The sequence below is a fragment of the Pseudorca crassidens genome, chromosome 1 (genome assembly GCF_039906515.1).
Source record: "Pseudorca crassidens isolate mPseCra1 chromosome 1, mPseCra1.hap1, whole genome shotgun sequence".
In the NCBI taxonomy this organism is placed as follows: Eukaryota; Metazoa; Chordata; class Mammalia; order Artiodactyla; family Delphinidae; genus Pseudorca; species Pseudorca crassidens.
Window position 1 is genome coordinate 50,276,538 of NC_090296.1, and position 25,518 is coordinate 50,302,055.

The following is a 25,518-nucleotide window of genomic DNA, read 5'->3' on the forward strand; positions in this document are numbered from 1 at the left end:
TTGATACCACTTGATCTACTGCTCTCTGTGGCCTTTGTTCATATGCTGATCCTAAGTCATATGTAATATGTGCATGTATTTATATTTCCTTAAGTCTGGAAGAATATGTGCCTAACTGTTAACCTTTGTTATTTCTGGGAGTTGATAAGATTGAGTAGGGTTATTCTTTCTTCTTTATGTTATTTCTACTCTATAGCTGTTGTTAGAAATAACATAAAAAGCTTTCCTTCTTGGGGGAAAAAGATGGTACTTAAATGGAATTCTTTGCTTCTGATGAAAAGAAACAGACTCCTAAAGATTACAGTCCCTTTCAACTCCGGCTCTGTGACTAACTATAGAACTTTAGGAAACTAGCAACTTAAGTTTTTTTCAAATAGATCAGAACTCTTCCCAGAATGGGCCAGTGAGAAAAGAGAGCAAGTACTTCTTTACTGCTTAAAACAAGAGGTCTAGGTCTACCTTTTAGTTGATACTAAATTTTTGTCTCTAAAGAGGATTGGAAATGGTTAATACTGTTCTATCAACAGAAGGTGAGTTGTTATCCATGAATTAGATAATGGAGAATCAATTACTTATCCAAAAAATTAGCTTCTTTCTTCCTTTTGTTTAACAAACAATTGACATTATCTAGCTTTCTAAAATGCTTTATTTCTATCTCTAGCAGTAACTTACCAAAATAATTTTTGCATATACTTCCAGAACTGACTTAGAACAGATGTTCTAAATTATTTGTTAATTTTAGTAAAGGTATGTTTCTAAGTTTTCTCTCAAAAGTCTGTAACGTATCATGCACCTGTAAGCAAGCTGAACTATAGGATAAAATTAAAAGATTTAATCTTTAACGGGAAAAAGACCATCAGGAACATGTTTACTTTCCATTATTCCTCATGCCCGCCCCATTCCCCAACACCAGTCCCCAACAGCATTGTGGCACAGACTCTATTTTATCCCTGTGTCTGTGATCCTGCAGTATCACTGCTGACTCACTTCTGGGTGTAGGAGGAAAGGAAGAATGGGCATACTGTTACATAAGACAGGCACAGGGAACTTGGGCTACATTACAATACCCGGGGCTGGAATAGCAGTACTTTTGGCTCCTGAAGGCAGCATCCACTGGAGTGTGAACAAGGTTTTTTGGTAGCATTACAGCAATTGTTGTTTGCTTATATGGGTTATTTATAAGTACTGTTTGAATAGAATACTGCTGTAGGAAAAATATAGCAAGAGAGATGCTATGAGAAAAGGATACTGGAGTAAACAGCCTATTTTCTGAATGATTTACCTGTATATTTAGAGTGTAGTGGCTAAGAAGTTAAACTGAAGCAGATTATTTGGCTCCTTAAGAAAAGAATGGGAATTACATACTTTTCTTAAGAAAAGTAAATGGCAGGCATAAGCAGAAGGGAAGTCACTATATAGAAACAGCAGGGGCAAGGATTTGGAATGGAAATTGACACATTGCATACTTTTCTCATCTGTGGTTTTCCTTAGAGTACTTTTTCTTCTTCCCAAAGTATTTTCACTAAATATTCTGATTTTCTTGCTTCTATACACAATTCTATTCTTGATGCTAAATGCTGTGATTGGGAAGTCAAAATTGTCTGAAGCTTTTTTCTTTTTCCTTTTTTAAAAAAACTTGAATGCTTATACAGAATGATATTCATGTGTTACAAACAAGTTTGATATTTATCAATATTACCATATTCTTCTCCCTTCTTTTCCTTGCTAGAATGTCCCAGATGATAAATGAGCTTTAACGTTCTTACAGTTCACCTGGCATAAATTTATGTATCTTGAATCAGTAGACATTGCTGAAATGCCCCTTAGCAATGGAATTCAGACTTGGGAAGATTAAGGTTTTTTGTTAGGAGTTATGAATTTGTTTCAAACAAATAAAATCTTAAGGTACATGAATGGCAGAGGTTCTAGGAAATACCTTGCAGTTGTTTCTTCATGGAGGCTCATTGAGTATTTCTTGTAGTATTTCTCCAATATATGTTGGCAAATAGTTGGAGTTTCCCACTAAAGAGAATATAAAGCTTTCTGCCAAGTATATCTTTTAGTAAATTTGCAGTGCTTAGTAAGTAAATTAGTAAATTTGGGATCCAACAAAATACGTTTACCTTGTGATTTTTGTGTACTGTGCTGTGCTTTTGGTATTCCTGGAACACATAACCAGGTTGTTCAGAAATGTATGTCAACATACCAAGCACAGTCTGTAGCTCATACTGGCTGCTCTGTATTTGTTTACTGTTTCCCTTTTTTAAAAAATATTACGTGATCCCCTTGGAATAAGATGGTAAATGAATTACCAAACAAAGGAAATGGGTAGGAAATGGGTAGGAAATGTTATAAATGATTATTAAGAATAAATTTATTAGAATTTACAACTAAAGTTCTTCCTATTATGTCTGTTGTGCAATATGATTTGAGAAGTATAACTTTAATATAGGTATATGCCTTGCTCTATAAAAACTTGTTCAAGTTTTTTCTCTAGTCTTAGTAGGTATTATCATTCAAAACTATTACTGTGATGTGCCTTAGTCCATATAGTTCTCTGCCTTTCTGATCTTTTAATCACTAAACAATTTTGCAAGAGATATGTATATAGCCTCTTTAGGTTTCATCTATAAAATGAGAAGATTGGAGTAGAGCGCTGTCTTCAGGTCTCTTTCAATTCAAAGTGTAAATTACTGCTTTAGTAGTTTGTTGTATACTTCATCTCAGTATGTGATCTACTTAGCATTGAAGAAGGACTAAACACCTTCTGAACTGTATATAAATAAAAACTTATGTGAGTCCGGCCCCACATGGTGCAGTCTTCTACAGTCTGTTTATTCTGTCATTTTGAAAACAGCTTATTCTTTCCTTTCTGCTTGAGTTTTTCTGTATTTTTTGTTGTTTGTTTGTAATATTGTATACTCAACCTCAGGATTATTCAGCCCACAAATGATGGTTCCTTTTCCTCTACCTGTTTAGTTCCTTGTTTGCTGTAGTAAACAGTATGCCTCAAAAAGCTTTATCAACACTAATGACACAGATGATCTTGCCTATTTTTCTATATTATTCATTGCAGGAACAATGTGGTCTAAAGTATTCTTACCTTCCTGACAATTAACTTTGGATGAACTTATGAGTAGCATGGAATATGTTCTTCAGAAATTATAGAACCACAGTGGTTTGAAATCTTCATTATTATCTAGTATTAATATTAGAATAACTGATACATAAGATGAATGGAAATGGGTATTTTTAAACTTAGATTGAAATGAAGTAATATTAGTAGTTTTCTCCTCTCCCTAAAAAATAGTGTATTTAACTAGCAGTTAAAAACTCAGTTATTTTAAATTGAAATTTATCGTTTAGTTATAATAAAATTGAAATTTATAAAAATAGAACAGTTTATTGTTATAAATACATATTTATGAATATGTTGTGAACATATGTCTGATTGTGTTTTAAAACAGATATGACCACATTCTGAAGTGGGAACTCTTCCAGCTGGCTGACTTGGATACATACCAGGGAATGCTAAAGTTGCTTTTCATGAAAGAACTGGAACAGATTGTTAAAATGTATGAAGCCTACAGACAGGCTCTTCTCACGGAGTTGGAAAATCGCAAGCAGAGACAGCAGTGGTATGCCCAGCAACATGGCAAGAATTTTTAAGTTAATTTTTTAAAAATAAAATTTAAGTTTTATTATAAGGGCTTTAAAATATTTTCACAGATTAAAAAAAAACTGCAAACAAGTACTTTGGTTAATAAAGGCAGCTTACTTTTTTTGAAATTATAAAATTCTAATTTTACATGTATTTTGTTATTAAAAATATTCTTTTATTGAGAAAAAAAATGAGTTTATCATTTTAAGAGCCAACATGGCAGACACTTCTAAATGCTGTATATTTGGAAACTGCTTTGAATATTCTCGATGGAGACAAATGCAACAAGAAATGTCATTTAACCAGATATTAAATAGGAAATGATCAGTTGGTAAACTCTCACAGTAGCAGTACCTTTCTTCAAAAAACAGAGAACGAGAGAGATAACCTATGCAGTATTTAAAAAAATGTTTACTGCTTTAGTGTGGAATATTGTCTGGAATTGGATGGTTTAAATATTACCATTGTATAGTGCAAAACATAAAATGGGATTTGGGACCTTTATTGTGATAAATTTTTATATGTAACGTATGGAGTCACCTTCCCTCCCCCTCCCCCGAATGTAAAGAACCCTTTTAAAACATGTTGAGAAAGTATTTTTTGGTATGAAAGGGTGAAGGGTCTATAATGTTTCAGGAATAAATTTAGGTATAAGGCCTGTGTGGGAAAAGTGTGCACAGCACTCAAGAGTTGCTAACATTACAGTACTTCCTTACTTTGGACCAGGGCTTTTATGGCATTTAGTAACATGGTGCTGATGAGACAGTGGAGGCTTTTCAACAGCATAGCACATTGCCATCCCAACAGACTGGGTTGAACTGCCAAAAATGACAATCAGGGATTCATTAAGAAATCTTGGTCATTAAATTGATTCTACATATCTTTTATCTTCTAAGAGTTTGTCACAGAACTTTAAAACCCAGTATTTCTCTCCCAGTTTTTTTTTCCTTTGGTTTAATAGTTACTAAGACATTGTTCATAATTAGCACAGTACGTTTGATTGCAGGCAAATTTATGGCACGTCTAGCCTATAAATCTCTAGAATTCTGTGAATTTCAAAACTTGTTGAAATAGCTCTTCAGTTATATTTACATGTGTTGTAAATATGTAAATAAATTTTTAGTTTAGGTAATCTTCCAAAATATAAAGCACTCCCAGTTAGATATCAATGAATCTGAATTATTGATAAAATGTTGAAAATGTTAAATGTTTGATTTTATATAACAAGCTTATTAAATATATTTTTGTGGAAACTAAATGTGTTGCGTTTGAGTCCATGTTTTATGCATAGCACTTATATGTATTCGATTTTTCCATTCAGAGGCCCATAGGCAAAGGAAGCAGTATAATGAAAGGGGTATTCCAAAATGAAAATAGACTAGTTGGAATGTTATCAGTGGGAAAAGTTATTTTGCAGGGCATGTGATCAGACTTTCCTAAGATGTGAGCTTAAATATCTTATGAACTCTCACACACTCTTCTGTTTTAATCATTTTTTACTCCTTACTAAATATTACCATTTTATTTAATTAAGGCTTAGCCATTTCTAAGAAAGTTAGAAATTACTCTGTTTTAGAGCTCCCAGATAAGAGGCATTACTTTTTTTTTCATTACCACACTTTTTTTTCCTCTAGAAAGTAAGCTCAATGAAATTCCACTACAGATTTTAGTAATTATAAAAACAATATAGAATCACTGGTTTAAAAGAATTGGAAGATACCTAAAAGGGCTTAGTGTACATTCCTTAAAATGGAAACCTAAATTTGTAATGGTGTCAACATGAAAGAAAATGCATTTTGAATTTAAAAAAAGAGATAGGAATCTTCATCATTCTATATCATCACCTCCCAAACATTTCCAAATTCAGTTGTTTTTAATATTGGGAACCAGAGTAAACTTTAATAATAGTTCACATGTTAAAAGAATAAACCTATGATGAATACATTTCTTTGTGTACCAAATGAAAAAATATACAATGCAGTGAAACTCAAATACATATACAAAGTGATTTTTTGTGCATTTTTGATCAAGAGGTTTATATTCTATATTAAATCATGATAGAAAAGCAATATATAGTTTTTGATAAAGCAACTGAAAAGCTCTCTTATATGTCTTTTATAATAAGAACTAATGGTATATGTAAGATGGTATAGATTGAATCAAGCCTATTGAGTTATGATGCTATGTTTTAACAAATGGCTATGTGAAATAATTTAAAAATTCTTCTGTAGAAATTAAATGAGCATATCCAAATGTGGAGTAATATTACTACATGGTTTAACTATAACCCGGTAGTAGAATTTAGTAAATTCAAGCAGAACACATGTACTGTTATCATAAATAGACAAATTCTTTAAATTATAACAGCATATTTGAAGACAAAATCAGGAAACTGTACATGTTAACAAAATAAAACCATGCATACATACATCTGCTTATTAAACACTGAAATAAAGGAACTAAACCATTTTGCAATCTTCAGAGGTGCTTGGTATTTTACCCTGTTCTGATGGAAGCACTTTGAATGTTTGCATGGAGATGGAAAACAATATTTAACTGACAATTTGGTCATGCACACCTGTATTTTTGAAATTTTGGATTAAATTTTCTTCTTTTCTGATTGTTCAGTAGATTCTGACTTTGGTGCAGGAAAAGCTTGATGATACAGATGTCTGTGGGTTGCTGCTGCACTATAAAGCTTGTATAAAGCCTAGAAATAAAAGAATCAAGATTATAAAACATTGTATAAATACACAGATATAACTTTTTTCCTTCTTAGTGTAATTAGTTTATGGTATGATATCAAATTTAGCATGCTAAATTTGGAATCCTTATATCATTAATCTGTATGAGATATACATTAATAGCTATTATCTTAGAACACAAAAGTATTTTCAGCTGTCCAATGTGTGGGTCGATCTTCATGGTAAATGTTCTATCCTCAGACTGCATTTTCTTTTACCTTTCACACCTTTTGGAGCAGAGCTTCCTAACCACTGTGCCCCAGGGGTGTGTTGAAAACTCATACTGTGAATATTATTAGTTTTAGAGGAATTATAGGAGCTCATAACTTCTGACTGCCAATAGCTACTTTATTATACATAGGTAGACCACTTGCTATTGGAGCTTCCTGATAGGTTTTTCAAAAAGGGACCACTTTTATTCTCCATGATTTCCTGCTATGGTCATGCAGATAAGCAGGTGTGTTACCCTCTCCCCTGCCACACTGGGCTCTCTCAAACATGCTCTCTTGCCATTGTTTCCATTCCATATGTAAGTTCATATCTTACAAAACGTTATTCAGAAACATTACGTCAGAGTCTTCATTAAAACTACCTCTGTCATTGTCTGTTTAAGAGTGTTTGAATCACAGGAATTTATTGCTTTATGTGTCCATAAATATTTTTATGTTCTTTTCTTTCCCCTCAGCTAGTGTCTAAGATTCATTACCTCCTCTAACTTTCACATAATGAGCACTCAGTTAAGGCCAGTTTATCTGATGTAATTCTGAAGTCTGTAAAAAGTCTGAATATTTTTAGAAGTTGGATAAAAGCCTGATATCCTTAAATAGTAATCAATCCCCAGGAAATTCCATTCATTTTTATGTTTTTGAGTCTGCACGGCTACTTTCTTTTGATTTTCTTAAGTCTGAATTGTACTATCATCAATTCTATGAATGCATATTGGTGCAACCTTAGTTCTACTGTATTATGATTCTAACACATTCAGTTTAATCCATGTTCTCTTAAAAGCTTAGATATTTTTCTTAAGACTTGATTTACAAAGTTGAAATTTGTTTTTACCTTTTTAGTGAATTTATTTTACTGAATCTTACAAGAAATAATTCCTTGTGACTTGTAAATATTACATGTATCCTTGGTATTTGATTGGAGGACATAATCTAGTTATATATAACAGCAGAAACTGAGGAATTATGTGCTATCTCTGTAGTTGTTGAAGATCAGTTTTGCTTCCTGAAGATAATGACCTAAATGATTCCACAGAGATAATTTTTCTTATGTAACAAGTGATTCCTTCTTAGAAGCTTAGATTTTTCTTCAGATATGGAGTTTTGTACATGTGCAGTGGGAGAAGTGAACACTAATTTACAGGAAAGTTACACTGCATACTGGTCTGAAACCTTAAAGTGGTATAGGTAACTCAGAAGCCAAAGTTAAAAACAACTTCTAAAGATTGTAGCTCCGTTTACTCTCCAGTAGTTAAGTTTCCTGAAGATTCATAACTGTACTTGTTTCACTCTGCAGTAGAGCAAAATGCCCAATGTTGGAGCTTAAGAATTTTGAAATTTTGTAAACATTCAGGAAACAAAACATAAAATATTCATGATAATCAATTCTTATGTTTCATATGCAGATAAAATCATATATCATGTCCAGAATAAGTTAAGTATTTTAAAACCATTGCCAAAAATCACAATTAAAATTGTAAATGCTAGAAGAACATAGGAGCTGTAGTCACCAAAGATTTTTTAATGTACATTGAGATATCCTTTAATGGCTACTTGGTTTATAAAATAAGAATATCATAATGTTTATAAATACATGCTCTTAATTTAAGAAGAAATTTAACTTACCTCATTTGTACTTCCCTGTGGCAAAGGCAGTTTAAAAGGGAGAAAAGAAAAGTATATATCCTGCTTCATTAATAGCATTATGATAATCAACTTTGTTTACAGTAGTAATTTGTGAGCATTTAAGAACAAATAACCCTGCAGAGTTTTTCAGTTTAGATTACATATTTAATGTGAATCTTTTGAAGAACCCAATTCTATATTCATCACAGGTTTCAGCATCATATTCTAGGTGGGCTTTGGGATTTACCTCAAATAGCCTCTCTTCATCTTTTGAGGTTGAAGGGCTAGTTGAGGCAGTGGCTCAGAGGATCCAATTTTAATTCATTCTTTTCCCGTAGTGTTACCATTTATTTATCTCAACTAGATTCTTCAAAGACACACGGCAAATCCATCAGTTACAATTCTCTTTTTAAAGAGTATGTATAATTACACTCTTAATGCTGGGAGAACTGTAGCTATTACTTGCTACCTGGAGACCATAAATATTCTTAACTCCAAACTTTTATGAAGAATCTCAACTTTAGCTTCACTAAATTCCCCTAAATTTAACTGAAGACACTTCCAGAATGACATAGTGAGTTGATGATTATTCTAGGTGTGTTTATAATTGTCTCCCCTATCCATATTCAATTATTTGAACAGTGGACCATGGTGACCCTGGGTTGGTTAAGTGGACCATAGAGGACAACTGATCCCTAAGCAGCTGATCCAGAGGTTGACCTGGACTCATGCCAGGGCCTGGTACAAATGTAAAGTTCAAATAGAGACAATGTGAAGTGATCAGATGCTGTGTTTAGGGGTTTTACTAAAAGACAGTGCTATGACTTCAGATGGTGGTTTATATGTGCTCCTAACAAAGCCAGTGCTAGTCAAATGATAGGTTGTAAGTATGAAGTAATGAACACATAATCGAATCACAATCAGCTAAATAAAAACTTGATTGTGTTTTCTCACTTAACAGCTTTAACTTTTAGGATAAGAAAAAGTGAAAACACTACCTAATCCACGTATGTTTGAAAAATATTGAAATGTTGACTGGAAAACAGTTGTGTAGGACTTTACATGTTATATTATAGTTAGCTGTTTGTATCTGGCCATCTTGACAGATTCTAAAGTTCTTGAAGACTGGGGCCCAAGTCTCCTGTTCTCCTGTATATTTACAACATCTAACATAGTGTCTGGAACATAGATAGCATTCAAATGTGTGCTGCATTTAGTTGAAGAGAATTAAGTGTTCCTACCTGGTCCCACAAGGCTGCAGCCACTTGGTCTATTACAGCACCCAGCTCTCGGTATTCTCCAGAGTACCGGATGTATGCCCAGGTGCACAGAGTAATAAGCGTCAGTCCCATTATCATATTGCATAGGCTAGCTATGATGTCCAAACCAATGAATCCAGTCACACCAGCAATCACATATGTGATAAAGATGACAACAAACAGTGTGGCTGGGGTACGAGCTGCATGGAAGATATTTTTGCTGTCATTGTGCTTGATGTACTGGATGTAAAGTTCATCTATTTCACTCTCCAACTGTTGCAGGTAACGCCGGCTAAATTCCTCCCCACCCATCTTCTTCACCCCTCGGAATAGCTTCACAGATTCTTCCTTAAGTTCCAGATGTTTCGTCTGCAGGTCATTAGGGGCCAGAAATGGTTTGTCACCACCACAGATCTGTATCGGATAGAGAAGTATTCACGCAGTGCACAGTACAACTAGCAACTGTATCACAATTTTGCACTTAGCTAGTTGAATTTGTTAGAACACATTACTAATCCGAAGGAGCCTGCATTACGTTTTGTCAACCCACATCTTTCCATACTCCATTTCTATCAGGTGGGATTATAAGTGGGACTGGTACTTCATAGGTGACTTATATAAAGCCTTTCTTAATTTGTATTCTCTTTTCGACATGGGAAGGAATATCCATGACTTAATCCAATTTCCTCAAGATGTGGAGGTGAACTGCAAACTCAGTTCATTCATAGAATGAATCCAAATTTAAGAAAACTACTTACAGTCAAGTTCCTGTAGGAAATTTATTCTAACTACACTGAACTAATTTTGACCAAATGAAGTTTAATTTAAAACAATGAGCAATGCTATAAAGCCCTAAAGTAAAACTGTGAAAAACATTTCCTTCAGCAGTTTCACTGATTTTTGTTTGGAGCCCATTCGGTATTTTCTTCAAGAGACTAAATGGAAGCATATTAAATGTTCTTGGACCAAATTTTCAACTTTTTTTTTCAAAAGTTACATGGGAAATCTCTGTTACCCATACCATTCACTTCAGTTATTTGTGATTTAATTATATAAAGGAGACTCTCATTCCACTTCCCCTTTAATTATGTTGTAAACACCATTCCATATACTATATTTCTCTTGATTCTAAGACTCTATCAATTTTGGATGCAATTGTGATTTTATAACATTTTCAGTGGAAAGAAAACTCATCACATTAGTAGATACCATAATCATTAGATGCCTCCTAATTCAGAATGTTAAAAAGAGGAAATATAGTACTTAGAAATATTGGTCCTTGCAGTTTATTTTTTTCTAACAGGTTTTTATATTTAAGATAGAAATTGGACTGTGGAATGTAGGGAGGTATAGTGGAGAGGGTAGCATATGTTATTTTAGCCACTAGATCTTATAAATAGTGGGAAAATCTGTACCCCTCCACCCCCGCAAAATGTGTGTGTTATAAAGAGATAATTCATTTAAAATACATTTAAATTGTGCACACATCATGTTCTCTTCTTGATTTGTTTTTAAAATATTTTAGGAATACCATAAAAATGTGATACACACAGTTTGAGAAAGAATAAGTCAAAGCCACTTCTGCATGTGTATACAGGGTAACTTGGAAGAAAAAAGAATGAGCTCATGGAAGAAATACTGATTTTATTTGAAACATCATTTAAGGGACTTCCCTGGTGGCGCAGTGGTTAAGAATCCGCCTGCCAATGCAGGGGATGCAGGGGACATGGGTTCGAGCCCTGGTCCGGGAAGATCCCACATGCTGTGGAGCAACTAAGCCCGTGCACCACAACTACTGAGCTTGTGCTCTAGAGCCCGCGAGCCACAACTACTGAAGCCCGCGCGCCTAGAGCCCCTGCTCTGCAACAGGAGAAGCCACCGCAGTGAGAAACCTGCACACCAGAACGAAGAGCAGCCCCCACTTGACGCAACTAGAGAAAGCTCACACACAGCAACGAAGACCCAATGCAGCCAAAAATCAATCAATTAATTAATTAAAACATTTAAAATACTATTTAATTCTTACCTCTTCCATTTTTTTATTGTATGTATCCTTGGCAGTTGCCACGGCTGCTAAATTGTTAGCTTCTGCTGTGGCCTTTGGACAAAGTACAAAATATGATGTAAAATGGAATTCATATTTTATTAAACTTCCACAGGCAGTTTTCATATATGAGCATTATGTGCAAGAAATATGCAAGAACTCAAGGTCATCACATAATTTGAAAAGTGTTGAAATATTTCTACTACATCTTTTAAAATTAGTAAAATTAAAACTTCAAAATGCATAAAATATAGTTTACTCAATAAACCATAGTTCTAAAATGAATTTTCATTTAGAAGATTATTCCTCTTTATAAATATTATTAAGCCTTTCACCAAATATGGGGGGGATCTATAAATACAAATACATGGGAAATAATATATAGTACATTTTATATATACTAATATATATAAAAATATGTCAACTTTAAGGATTACTGATAGAACAATGTATCACTGATAACAAAAAGAAACCATCAAGAACTTAAGAAATTTAAGAAGTAAGTATGGAAAAAGTGAGTTTTTCCTTTTCTAAGTATAGAGGCCACTTGTTTAAAACCTGCTTTTCTACTTCTTGTTACATGTGTGAATCTAAACCACAGTCTGAGTCTTCTCTAAACAAATTTAGTACAAAGACAATGCAGACTCTTGTATCTCAGCATGCTAAGTGAGGCTGCTATATGTGTATGTGAAAATGTTTAGATGAACACACAAATGGGTAGTTACTAGAAAAATAATCTTCCAATAAGTCATTCCATCTACTATTTTTATTTGGTGATTTCCAACAGCCAGATTGGAGCATATCGTTAGCTTAGCTCTAGTGACAGTATGTTTTAGAATGTCAAGCCTCCTGATGAATAAATACCTGTAACATGGATTTGGGATGTGGTAATTCTTCACCTTGATAGATCTTTATATAAGCCTAAAAAAAAAAAAAAGAGAAAAAGAAAAAAAAAGACTCATGTTCAAGTAATTGCGTTCAATATTTCTCTAAGCCTGTTAAATTGTATTCTAAGGTCTAAGGTCTTGACGGTTCAAAAAAAAAAATAAGGTCTTGATAGTTTCAGGAACTGTTATCTCTTTCTCATACTTTAATTCCCTCTTTCTTAATTCTTGTTCCCTTTTCTGAAAGGTCCTCTTCACACATCTCCACTTGCCAATCCCACCCTTCTTAAAGGCTTAACTCAATACCAGCTCCTTTAAAACTTTCTCAGATCCCTCTGCTAGGAGTAACATTTCTTTTTCAGTTACTCACAGGAATTTGTACCTGCTGCTGCCACAAGCTTTATGGGCCCTGAGTCTCCTACTAAATTCTAAGCTCCTCCACAGTGTTTTATGCACAGCAAGAATTCAAATTTTAGATAAATAACATGTCATTTATTGCTGAAAGTGGTGAAGGTAAATAATCACACAGGAGACATACAACCACATTTTAAATGACAAAACGTGGATTTTAAAAATTGATATTTTAGTCCTTGGAGCATCAATCTAAAAATTATATTGGTAACCGAAATCTACTACATATGTGTGTTGGTTACAAAAAAAAGTGTTGTATTTGGGGCTCCCTGAGGTAAATAGGTAAATGCAAATTAAAATAGTTCCACTTCACATTGGCCCTTGGTGCAGAGAGCAGGAAGTGTGGAAGAATTTTCTCCAGGAGGAAGGCAAAGTATAGCCTGTTAGGGAAAATCTTCAGAATGAAGGTGAAATTCAGTATAGGTCATGACTGAAGACTAAGTGGTATGAACCCTGGGAAACACCTCCTTCTCCAAAAAGAGATAGACTTTTCCAACTCCAGGATACATTTATGTTTCAAAATATATTTCCCTCAAGATGAAAGGCGATAGTAAAGTTACCTCAAGGAGTTTTCTCAAAAAATAATTTCAGAAAGCAAGCTCCTCTTGGGAGTCTAACCTTTTTAAAAATCATTTCTGTATATTCCTCATGCCTTTGCCCCTATATTACAAAGTCTATAATTTTTTGTTGTTTAAAACAGGAACCGCATTCCCAAACATGTCAAATCTAAGTACTCACAACTTCTCTAGAAATGAGAGTGATACCTTGAAGTACTCCACCAGACCTCGGCAGGTGATTTTGTTCCCATTGATCTCTTTAATGTCTAGGTTCTCAGGACTAAGTAGCCAAGGAATGAGTATTTTCAAGTTTTTGATGAATTCTTCATCTATTTCTACAAGTAAAAGCAAATTCATCATTATTTTAAAAATCCTATCCAGTCCTCCATGCCATAAAATAAAACAACCTTTGATTTCCTCTGTTTCTTCCGCAGTGATAAAGCTATGACTTACTTTCCCATCATCTAAATTACTCCCGAAACCCACTTTTCTCAGGGTGAACGATACTCCTCGCCCAAACTCCTATGGCTGATCTTTCTTATCTTCACTCCAATTACTTATTTATCTTGTCTTCCACCTATAAAATAGCTTTCTTGATATTAAATGCTATACAAATGTTTTACACCCCATTCACATAACCAGTTCATGTATTCTGATGCCTTTAAGTCCTGTTCACGGTTCATGGTTTTATATATATAGGGTCATAAAGGGGGGAAAGGGTGGATATTTACTGCTTTATAAGATGTATTCCCTCCAGAAAATGTATCCAAAAGTTGTTCTGTATTTAGTGTGCCCACCGTAGGACAAGTGTATAGAAGTGGGTAAGGTGTGGTTACTACGACTCAAGTTCCAAAAGATAGTGATGCTGCTGCTGCCTCTAGTAGTGAAACACAGCAACACAAAATAACATTGAAAAAGGCTGGGTTTCCCTGGTGGCGCAGTGGTTGAGAGTCCGCCTGCCGATGCAGGGGACATGGGTTCGTGCCCCGGTCCGGGAGGATCCCACATGCCGCGGAGGTGCTGGGCCCGTGAGCCATGGCCGCTGAGCCTTCGCGTCCGGAGCCTGTGCTCTGCCACGGGAGAGGCCACAACAGTGAGAGGCCCGCATACCGCCAAAAAAAAACCCAAAAAAAACCCAAACATTGAAAAAGGCAATGGAGGCCTCATAGCTAGTGGATCAGAGGTAGTCTGAGTTATTTGGTACAATTGATTGCCCATAACCCATTTTATAGCATTAGGTTCAAACTTAACATTACAGATTTAGCACAGTAATACAGAAAACAGATCTTCAGAGAAGTCTTTTGAACACAGCAATAATTTTTTTTTAGCAATAATTTTTTAAATCATTATTTCAAAACATATAGAAAACTACACAAGAAGCAAGATATGTCCAGAGACTTGGTATCTAAGAAAATGCAGTAACTGCCTATAATTTTTTAAATCTGAATTTCAGCAGAGTCACTGAGTTTTCAGGCTTTGGGATTGGTGATTTCTGAGGTCTTAAGGATAAAGATTCAAACCTTATGATTGTGTTTGCGTGTTCCCTGCTTGTTATTATGACCCCAACATACACTGAAATACTAGTTTACATAAGAATTTATGGTTCTCTTCTCTTGCTTACTGCTTTTATGACATGTATGAGCATGCCACTGGAAATTCTTCCAACTTTTTTGCTTCATGTTTTGTACAGCTTTGAAATTTGTGTCCATATTTCATGAGGACTTGGACAGGAGTTTATTCAAATTTATTTTTCTGTTTGCACTGTACCAATTTTTACTGATAATTGTGCTTTGTATTAGTATAGGTTTATTCAAATGTATTTATTATTGTGGTTTGCTTTTAGTTACCAATTTTCACTGAAATACTGGTATTTGTATTATGTTACTATGTTCCTTTGTTGTGTTTTGTCGCCTACAATGTATTCGTATTCACTGATGCTAACAGTTTTCTTTTTTGCTATATGATTTTATGCTTTTTTTCAACATTAGTAGAATATTACTATATATCTAGAATATATGAATTCTTCCTGAATTTCTGTATAAAACAAAAAGATTTCTCCTTATAAAACCACTTTAAAATCACCTTCAAAACATGTACTTAAATTCCACTCCCCCCACAAATTTCCTTATAAAATTGTTAATGGAATAAGATACAACCTGTGTATCTAATGCACCAACAACTGTGTTAATTATCATCAAAGTAACCAGTGTCACAGCATACATTTGGATTAAAAATGTGTTCTGAAGATAGCATTAGCCATAGTCTATTTCTACAAGTGTGCTGAAAGAGTATGTGAGAAACTATCATCAAAGAATTTTTGCACAATTGTTTGTTCAAAGACATTTCTTCCCCAGAGGCAACCACTCAGATGCCAGCCCTCTGGAGAACAGCATGGCCAGCAGACAAGACATCCTGGATAGAAATAACACCACATTATAAGATTCAGGATGGAAAAATAATGTAGATAGCAGACTTTCAAAACTGCCCAAAGAAACACTGAGGCAAAGCAGAACATTTGGGCACACAGAAGGATTTAGCAGCAGTCCTATAAAGCCTCAATTAAAATGGAAATTTGATGGGCAACTAAAGCTGCCTTTCATTTCTCTTTCTCTCGGGCTAGCCACTTTGGTAAACTCGCAACGTACGGATAACTGTAAACCAACTGTATGAGTCAATATATGTTTAGACATGTGAGTAAAATTTGATGGAGAACAAATCTATTAAAAAGTACAATTTATATCTGCATGATTTGTCTTAAACTCTCTCCCTGAGTTCTTTCATTGCAAACTGTATCCATTAATTTAAGAACTGTAGCTGTGTACTACAGGAATGAAACAAGGCAGAGTACTTTTTTGTCCCAGTAAAGGACTGTTGTTGAAGGCCTGCCCCTGCTCTGCCTGTTTATGGCTCTCCAACCCCCAGAGAAGAAAGAAAGGCCTTGTGGGAGCCCTCTCTTTATGTAACTTATTCAAAACACATTGAAGCCATTAGGTAATTGCACAGTATCAAGAGGTCTGTGTGCTCACTAGCGGGTTGGAATTCGTAAGTGACAGTGAAATTGTAGGATCCTGGAATCCATGCGTTAATATGTGCCTACAGCTGTCTGTTCTGTTGTATAAAGAAGAGACAATTTAAAACATGTATAAAAACAATGCTGATGATCGAGAAATTGGGGGTTCTATTTATGATATTAGCTGCCATAGTGAAATATAAGGTATCTGAGAATAAACGCCATGGATACATGGGGAAAACAATAGGTTTGCTTTTCAAACTTGCCAGTTGCATAAAACTGGACACAATGTTATGTTGTCCTTTTTAAAAGTAATTTCAAAGCCCTTTGAGAACAACTGTGCTTCAAAGCTTGTTATGTCACTGTCTCATCACCCCTGGCACAATGCAGAAAGGCCACAGTAAATTAAGCAAATGTCCAAACTCAGTGGTGTACTCAATGCTAGGCTTACAAGTAAAAAAGTCAGAAATGTCTTTGTACCACCTTGTATCAACTGCAAAGCAAATATCTAAAGACCTGGTGATTATTAGGCAAGATTAGCTTCTGCTTCTGCAGACCCCTGCCTCCACCTCCCACTGCCCACCCCCGCCCCCGTTTTTTTTTTTTAACAATTTGAGTTGCTTTGGAATCTTTAAACATTAGTCATGCCTCTGTTTAAGAGATAATTACATGCTGTTAGTTTGAAAAACACTCTGGTGCTTTTGGTTTTTTAAGAAACTGGTCCTCATCCAGAAGAGGATTTCATTATTACTGAAGTTTTTAATGATGTATAATTAAATTCTTTAGCAGCAGTTTTAAAGAGCTTCACTTCAGTACTATGCAATATTTCTATCTCTAATTATATAACTTAACACAAACATTCCAATAATATAGGCATCTATTTTCCTATTTCATGTAAATAAGGAAAATTAAAAAGGAAGATATTAAGGAGCATTTCTCAATACAGAGGTGAGCAGGAACCTAGGAGAAAGGGCGAGGGTTACTGCCTCCCAGGTGAATGCAGGATTTAGCCTATTTTCTCAGTGTATGTATTCAGTACCCATAGAATCCCATAGTTCACCAAGGAGGTACTCTAGCCTGAGCCCGGGATTCCCAATCCTCCTGAAAATTTCCAATCATCAGCCTCACATCAGTGGATAAACGAAACTAGCAGCCATAAACCCAACGGATAAAATGACATTTTTGTAATCAGACTAAGTGACATAAACAAATACATTAAAAGACAGACAAACCTTTCAGTTTTCCATCAAAGTTTGGATTGGTAGCTACTTTTAAGCCAGGATGAGGTAGCAGAAAACAGGAAATTTTGGTGAAACAGGAATGGATGTGTTTTCTAACATTCTGTAGTTCTTCATGCTGGTTCCCCGAGACCTGCAGTAAATCATTCTGAAGTTTAAACTACTTTCAACACAAATTGAACTCCAAAAGAATTCTGTGGCATTTATATTTGCTGTGTCTGTCTGGTCACAATGATTAAAAAAAAAATGACATGACAGGGCTGATACTAAATAAGGAAAAGTTTGGGGTGAATTTGCCACATGGCCATATCTAAGTATAGCATACATATGGCATTATTATTACAATTAACAAATGTCTACTCTTACGCTAACTTAGATGGGCCTTCCCATTTTTTAGTATAAATCAGTGGGGTTTTACTCTAGCTAGTTCCTACAAATTCAAATTTTAAATCAAAGTACTCACAAGAGACATGAGTAGATCATAAGATATTCCTACCTTCTTTTCAGGAGGTGCTCAAGACAGCCTCTTGTCACCTGGTAGGTATACATTTAAATTCTAGAAAGGCATCTGGATAGTTGGATGTTTACTTAAAAGCTAAACTGCCCCCTTTTTTCACATGTATTTGACATTTAACAGTACAAACTACCCTAAAAGTAACCATAACTTAAAAAGGTAAGCTTAGAGATTCTGATTATCGAGGTAGATTTTTTAATCTCCATTTTTTTTTTTCTGATTACTCAGTAGGTATTTGGGGAGATATCCGTTCAGTGTAAATAATTCACTCACTATTGAACTATCATGACACAGCAAGTGGAAAGCCTCCTAATATCACCTTCTGTGAACTACTAGCAAAATGTCCTAAGATTGACTTTGGGGATTTCAAAAATTAAATATTTCTGTTAAATTGACCTTAAACCTCTACTAAAACACGAATCCATATATTTGTACTGTCAGTCTTGAACAGATTTAATTCTTCAAATTAAAAGTTTTATCTTTAGGAATAAATCATGGTTTTATAGATATTTACAAAAGAACTTTTTCTGTATCATAATTATTGATAATGTTTACAGTTGTAACTCTGACATTATTTTAAGTATCAATCTTAGTTTGTTCATAGAGATACTATGAAGGTCAAATGAGATTGTGGCTACTGAGTATCTATTCAGCAAATCATTCAAAAATACTTTAGGTTACTATTAGCGAAATTTCATGCACCTAAATAGTTAACAAACCTTGAGGCGTTTTTCCAAGAATTTGGAGCCACCGTCAGCTCCATACGAAAATTCGTATGGGAAACTCCAGTCTCGAACAAGAAATATCAGACTCTAAGAAACAATAAGAAGAAAAGATTGTTAAAGGAACTCTAAATTTCCTCCCTCTGTTTTTTATTGAAATATATTAGATATTATTGTCATTTGAATAGTGTTCTTCTCCACATAATGGAATTAATAAGCAAACATAAAACCTAAGAAAGTTGTTTCTGAGCAATCTCCCCGCTCTGAGATCATCCTCCCTGTTTGCACTGAATGTGAACAGAAACCTGCTCCCAAACTGATTATTAAAGTTACATAGTGCCATTCAGCCAGTTTGGGGCGTGTCTGTCAGTTTTCAGGAAGCTTTTTATGAAGATTCAAGTTTTATTTGAGGAAAGTTTTCTCCTTTCATCTAAATATTTTTCCTCTATTACATTTGTTCTACCCTCTTCTGCAGGGGCTCTCATTATGCATATCTGGTAGGCAGAGGGGTGAGAATCCAGGTTTTGTGGGGCCCTGAAGGTTATACAATCTGGGTCGGGGGAGGGCTCAATAGGAAAAAGGTACAAAAATGGGCTTAAAAGTTAATATTTATTTAGAGTAAGATACCTCTGTAATACTTTTTTCCCCCAAGTTTTCAGCTGCAAATGCTTTGATCACTTCTTCATATGATAGTTTTGAAATATTTTCTGTTGGAAAGCTAATTCAGTCTTTCCTCTAACAAGGGCAAAACTTTTTATTATAAAAATGTTTTTATTATTAATAGTTTAGAAATATTTCAGCTTCACAATTTGTTATTTGTAATATCATATACATTTTTAGTTTCTTCATCTGTCAAACAGAAATAATAATGGAACATGTCTCACAGGAATACTAAATGAGATAATTATATATAAGGCATTTTGAACAGCGCCAGGCACCTAATGCTACGTTAGCTATTTGATTTTGATTTCAGTGGCCACATAATATTTTCGTACACAGATAGGCCATAGTTTATTTTGCCATTCTCCTAGATGTCTTCCAGTTTTTCTATTATTCTAAGAAATACATTGATAAACATTCTTGAAGCTGAATATTTGTTCACATCCAGAAGGATTTTATCAGGAACTGTTTCCCAAATTAGAGTAATCATTAGAATCATTCAAGAGGCTTCTAAAAGTACAGAATTCTTGGGTCCCACCCCATACCTACTGAAACCAAAGTAAGAGTAGCTTTCATTTATTGAGTGCCTATTATAAGCCAACCACAATACCAGAATTATATACATGGTATTTCATGCACTCCTGCAACAGCCCCAAGAGAGGTTATAATTTATTATTCACCTTAAAAGAGATATATAAAGATCACCTCCACCCTCACCTGACATTAATATGCCCAAAGCCACACAGCCAGAGTGGAAGAGTTGGCATTTAAACTGGGGACTTATTCAAAATCCCTGCTGCACTGCCTCAAAGTTAAGTATAAAACATATAGTTTACAATCTAAGGCATTAAAGCACTCTTTTATAAGTTAGATTAAGTTATACTTCAAATTTTAGTTTCTGTAAAAACATAGGAAGTTGAGAAAAAGTAAGAATATTTAATGAAATTAGCTATCTTTAAATATTCTAAGAGTTTACATCTTTGGGTTTCTAATTGAAGCTTTTAGTCTTCCCCATTAAAATTTATTATCTCTTTTAAGCTATAGGTTCCTTTTTCATCCCTTTTTTCCCTTTACAGTTTATCTGTTGAAGAACCTGGGAATTTGACATGTAAGGATTCCCACAGTCTGGACCTTGCTGACTGCATATTCACGGGGCAGTTCAACATGTTCTTTTGTCCTCTGGATTTCCTGCAAATTGGCAGCTGGATGCAGAGGCTTGATCTGACTCTGGTTTTATTTTTTTGGCAAGACTATAGGAAGCAGACTGTTCTTTTATTAGGAGGCACATAGTATATGATTATTTCTCCTTTGGTGAAGTTATGTCATCTTTGCTTAACTGAAGCTCATTCTTCAGTAGATTTCTAATTAAGGGCTCATGGAAACAACATTCTTTGTGTTCTTACACGCTGATAACAGTTTGTGCCCTTTATAAGTGAAAGTCAGTTTTGCTGGATATAAAATCCTTGGCTCACATTTTCTTACCTTAAACAGGGACACTTCTTAGTTTGCATTATGGATATTTCTTGTTTCACTACAGTGAAAGCCTGACCCCCCACCCCTCTCTCCCTCTCTCCCTCTCACCTCTCTCTCTCTCTCTCCCCCTCTCTCGTGTGTGTGTGTGTGTGTGTGTGTGTGTGTGTGTGTGTGTGTGTGTGTGTGTTCTGTGGATTCTTGTGGGGAGAGGAGAGGTTCTTGTGGAGAGGAGGCTTTTAAAACACCTATATACACTATCTTTAAATAGTTCACTATCTTTAGATAGATGGCCATTCTTTTGTCAAAATATGATAATTTGTATTTAGAACACTTCTACCTAAAACATGCATTTTGAAAACAGAGGTTAGCTAAGAAGCAACTTTTGCGAAATAGAGGCTCATGAACCAGGATAAATGAAACCAACTATGTGGATTTGGCAATTTTCACATTTTTCTTGGGAGCGTTTAGTTTCATTTCTTGGTCTTTTTCACTGGGCATCTTCCCAAGTCAACATAATGAGGACCATGTGTAGAACAGGATCAAAGATGAAGTCTTATTTTCTTAATAAGCAATCTATATTCTATCTCCCTATAGTGTCAAATTCCAAGTTCCCTGCCTAATGGTCCCATCCAGTGACGTGCTGGTGTAAACTGGCTCTCCAGCAGCAGCAACATGCCTTGATTTGTAGCATTTGACAATTTCTGTTGTGCAAACCTGCCTACCATGGCTGATGTCAAGCTACTAACAGTTTAATACTTGGCTTATATAATTCCTGAATATTTACTAGTTAGCTCTCAAAGTGGTATGAGCCAGGTACAGAACCACCACTGGCCCCATCCCCTCCCAAAACAATGTGTATGCTTTACATTTATCCTGTATGGAATGCTATAAAGCTCAGTTCTTATTTCAAAAGCCATCCATTTTTCCACACTGCTGAACTTTGTTCATACATATAGGTAGAGATAAAAAATCAAGGATACAAATTACCCTAGTTTGCTCAGATAAGAATATCTTAAGTCATACTTTTTAAAATAAATTAAATCCAGTTAGGCAACTGGGGCAAATGATGGACCTACACCATGCGTATCCTACAAATGATCATATTTTTTAAATCATGAAAAACATCATAACCTTTGTTTATTTCCCTTTGGAGACCATAGCCTTTAGGAAATTATTCAAAAGGAGTGCTATAGCACTACTATTAGTAGTAATGAAAATGGAAAAAAAACCCCAAATGCTTAACAATTAATTGGGAATGGCTATACAAATTATGGCATATTAATATATTACATAGCTATTAATATTACAAAATGTGGAATATATCAATACATGTGTTGATTATATCAGTATATAAAAGCCATGTGGGGGCTTCCCTGGTGGCGCGGTGGTTGAGAGTCCGTCTGCCGATGCAGGGGACACGGGTTCGTGCCCCGGTCCGGGAAGATCCCACATGCCGCGGAGCGGCTGGGCCCGCGAGCCATGGCTGCTGAGCCTGCGCGTCCCGAGCCTGTGCTCCGCAACGGGAGAGGCCACAACAGTGAGAGGCCCGCGTACCGCAAAAAAACCCCCAACTATATAAAACAATGTTATTTGAATTATAATGCTAAATTTATGTACACATCCATTATAAATACATGAAAATACTCCCAAACTTCCAGGAAAAAACTCTGTAGAGCCATGTAGCCAGTAAATACCTAAACTGGTTGTAACCTGTTTAATCAATCAATTTCAGTTTTAATTTCAGTTTCGGGTAATAAGTAAATACTATAACTTGTTTTAAACCCATCTAATTAAGTAACAACTCACTTCAATCAACAGCCCACTGAAAGCCAACCAGTGACAGCTTCATACTTTAAAACTCAGTCAAGTAGCAGAAGACTCGCTCCAGAAAACTGACTGAGGCTGGTGTCAACCCGTTTCTCACCTCTATAACCAACACGAAACATGCTTCTGTGTACGACAAAAAATCATTCAAAAACTGATGTCAACCCATTCTTGTTTCTTTAAACCATGAAAATCCAAAACAAACAAGCCCCTAAATCCTGCATATAATCGTTAGTTTGTTATGCTCAATGAGACTGTGCCTCACAAGCATAACTCTTTTACTTAACTCGCCAATAAATTCAGCTTTGGTTTTTGTATCAGATTTTGAGTGACGGTCTCATTCTCTGGCAATTCTAGAAGTTCCACTGAGACAGTTTTAAGTGCCCTCACTTGGCAGCTTTCCCTATGACCCTCAGACTAACATGTGCATTCTCCCTGTCCTTTGTTCCCAAATTTCATTTGTCCTTCGAATTTACTTGCAGGTGAATTTATCTCAACAACGATCTGATCTGAGTTCTGATTTGTTTCACTGAGCTCTTGTTGCTAATTTGTTATCCTAGGATTTTTGTTATAAAGACTCAGTGGCTTTTTATATGGGTCATTAGTTCTAAGTCTTTGTTTAACCTTTAGTTTTGGAAGTATACTCATTTTATAAATAATGATACCTAATTTCTGTATAAGGTTATTAGAACTTTTGCTTTAGAGGTATACTATTTAGGAAATATTTTTGCCATTAATCTGTTTATGGTTTTGCTACTTGCTTTACCTTCTTTTGTTTGAAAATTTGTACAAAGTCTTGTCTCATGGATTTTATCTTGAATTGTCTTTTGTCACTGAATGTACAAGGAAGTGCTCTATAAAGGACAGATAGAGGCAAAGGCCTAAAAAGTCCCCAGATTAATCAGGATGCCCCAAAGACTAATGGCTGGAGGTCGGTTAAACTAGCAACAAAGTTATGCAAAAATAATTAGTCAAATTTTGCCTTGGGTCCTCTAACAAAGCTTTCAAGAGGACACTCTCGCTCTTGTCAATTTGCGAGGCTCTTTGTTTACTCCATAATGCAGGATCAATGATTGTCAGATTATTGATCGTACAGCACTGTTCTAACCTCTCATTGCTTGAGGAACCAGATGCTTTTCATAAACACACAATTTGACCAACTTGTTTGTTACAGGCTTGTATATATCAAAGTTGCAATCTCCTCCTGGAAGAATTTCTGCTTCCTATTTGCATTGAATTATAAGCCTAATATTTGCACTGCATTATAAGCCTAATATTTGCACTTACAATAATAAATGATCTTTTAAAAAATTTAGAATAACATTGTGTTGAGCTCTGGACATGTCAAAATAAATAATTAATACAGTTTAGAGGTGCTCTATAAAAATGAAGAGAAAATATCAAACACTCATTAGTTAGCTTCTTTGATTAGTAAACTGAGGCCTCAAAACAAACTGCTGACTCCCAAATAATCTGTTTGATTCTCTAACTTTCTGAAATTACCCTCCCGTATCTCTCTCTACTCAGTTTTGTCTTCACCAATCACTTCACCCCTTCAATTCCTTCTGCTCCTTCCCCTGACCTCCTAAACCATTTCCTAAGGAATTTTTGCAGGAAAAAAAGTAGTCACATTGCCCCAAACTACTTAAAATTGCTAGACCAGAAGCCTGTTGTAAAGAAGCTGAATTTAAACCCTGGTCTAGAGTTCAGTTTTAAGGAATTTCTTTTAGCCCAGGAAGACAGAAATTTGCTGCAGAATTCAGGATTTTGTTACTTACTGTCCTGAACTATCAGTTATTTTCCAACTAGTTCACTTAATTGTTAGTCCCTCAGGTGGGAAAAAATGGTTAAAAGCAGTAGGGTAAGAAAGACCAGAAGGACATTTAAATAACTCAGGTCATTACAAAAAAATTTTTTAAATTAAAAATTTTTAATAGCCTTTCAAGGGCAAGAAAAATAGAAAAAACACCACACAAGGCCGTTTCAGAAGACTTTCTCTTCAAGATGAATTGGACATAGATTCAAAATTGTGAACAATATAAGAATGAATCAATAGGAAACATTAAAAATAGACTTCAGGAGATTTTCAAACAATACTCCAGGTACCTAAATAGTCAAAGTAAAGGGAACCTTGTCTTCTCTTTCTAAACTGTGCTCAGACATAAACTACAGGAATCAGAAAAAAACTTGAATGAGAAATTATCAACTTAGAAATTTCCAATTTATGGGTGGCTTTTCAGAGGGGCTTGGATAATTAACAAGGTAGAAATAAAAAAATTTGTGGCCCTCCAGATAAAAACGACCAAAATATCCTCTGTTCTCTAAGACTCGGGAGCCTGTCCATAAGGACAGATATTGCAAGCAGAAAATCCACTGGAAGAAACAAAGTTTCATATTAGCTAAAGATACCTACAGTGTGTATGATTCAGAAAGAAACTGAAGAATCTCTTTGAGTAAAAGTCTCTAAGGATATAGACAGAAAAAGTAGAGAAGACTCTATAAGAGTCCAGATTAACCCGTTTCAAATTATCGTAAATCTTTCTTTTTTATATACACAAAAAGATTAGGTCATGGTAGGTATTAAATCAGCAACACGGTCAACATCAAAGACTCACTGCCTTTTATGGTCTATTCCTTGTTTCTGTAGCCAAGGCTTATCCTCCTTGC

General features: G+C 35.0%; 2 protein-coding genes across 6 annotated transcripts in view; one reads left to right on the forward strand and one right to left on the reverse strand.

Moving 5' to 3' along the window:
• SAV1 (salvador family WW domain containing protein 1) overlaps positions 1-4,919 on the forward strand; it is a 28,965-nt gene extending 24,046 nt beyond the window's left edge. Inside the window, exon 5 of the mRNA XM_067736375.1 lies at positions 3,468-4,919. Coding sequence (XP_067592476.1) covers positions 3,468-3,669 — 202 coding nt within the window. The 3' untranslated portion in view covers positions 3,670-4,919. The remainder of the gene's footprint in view (positions 1-3,467) is intronic.
• Positions 4,920-5,511: 592 nt separating this feature from the next.
• The window catches only part of ATL1 (atlastin GTPase 1), an 88,523-nt gene continuing 68,516 nt past the window's right edge, over positions 5,512-25,518 (reverse strand). For 4 of the 5 annotated variants that reach the window (XM_067736304.1, XM_067736311.1, XM_067736290.1 and 1 more), the window contains 8 exons: positions 18,892-18,984; positions 17,653-17,791; positions 13,618-13,745; positions 12,423-12,479; positions 11,541-11,612; positions 9,497-9,928; positions 8,256-8,270; positions 5,512-6,371 (listed from right to left, as the gene is read on the reverse strand). In XM_067736304.1, the coding sequence (XP_067592405.1) occupies positions 6,261-6,371; positions 8,256-8,270; positions 9,497-9,928; positions 11,541-11,612; positions 12,423-12,479; positions 13,618-13,745; positions 17,653-17,791; positions 18,892-18,984 (1,047 nt within the window). In that variant the 3' untranslated portion in view covers positions 5,512-6,260. The remainder of the gene's footprint in view (positions 6,372-8,255; positions 8,271-9,496; positions 9,929-11,540; positions 11,613-12,422; positions 12,480-13,617; positions 13,746-17,652; positions 17,792-18,891; positions 18,985-25,518) is intronic. The other variant, XM_067736297.1, reaches the window with a different exon arrangement.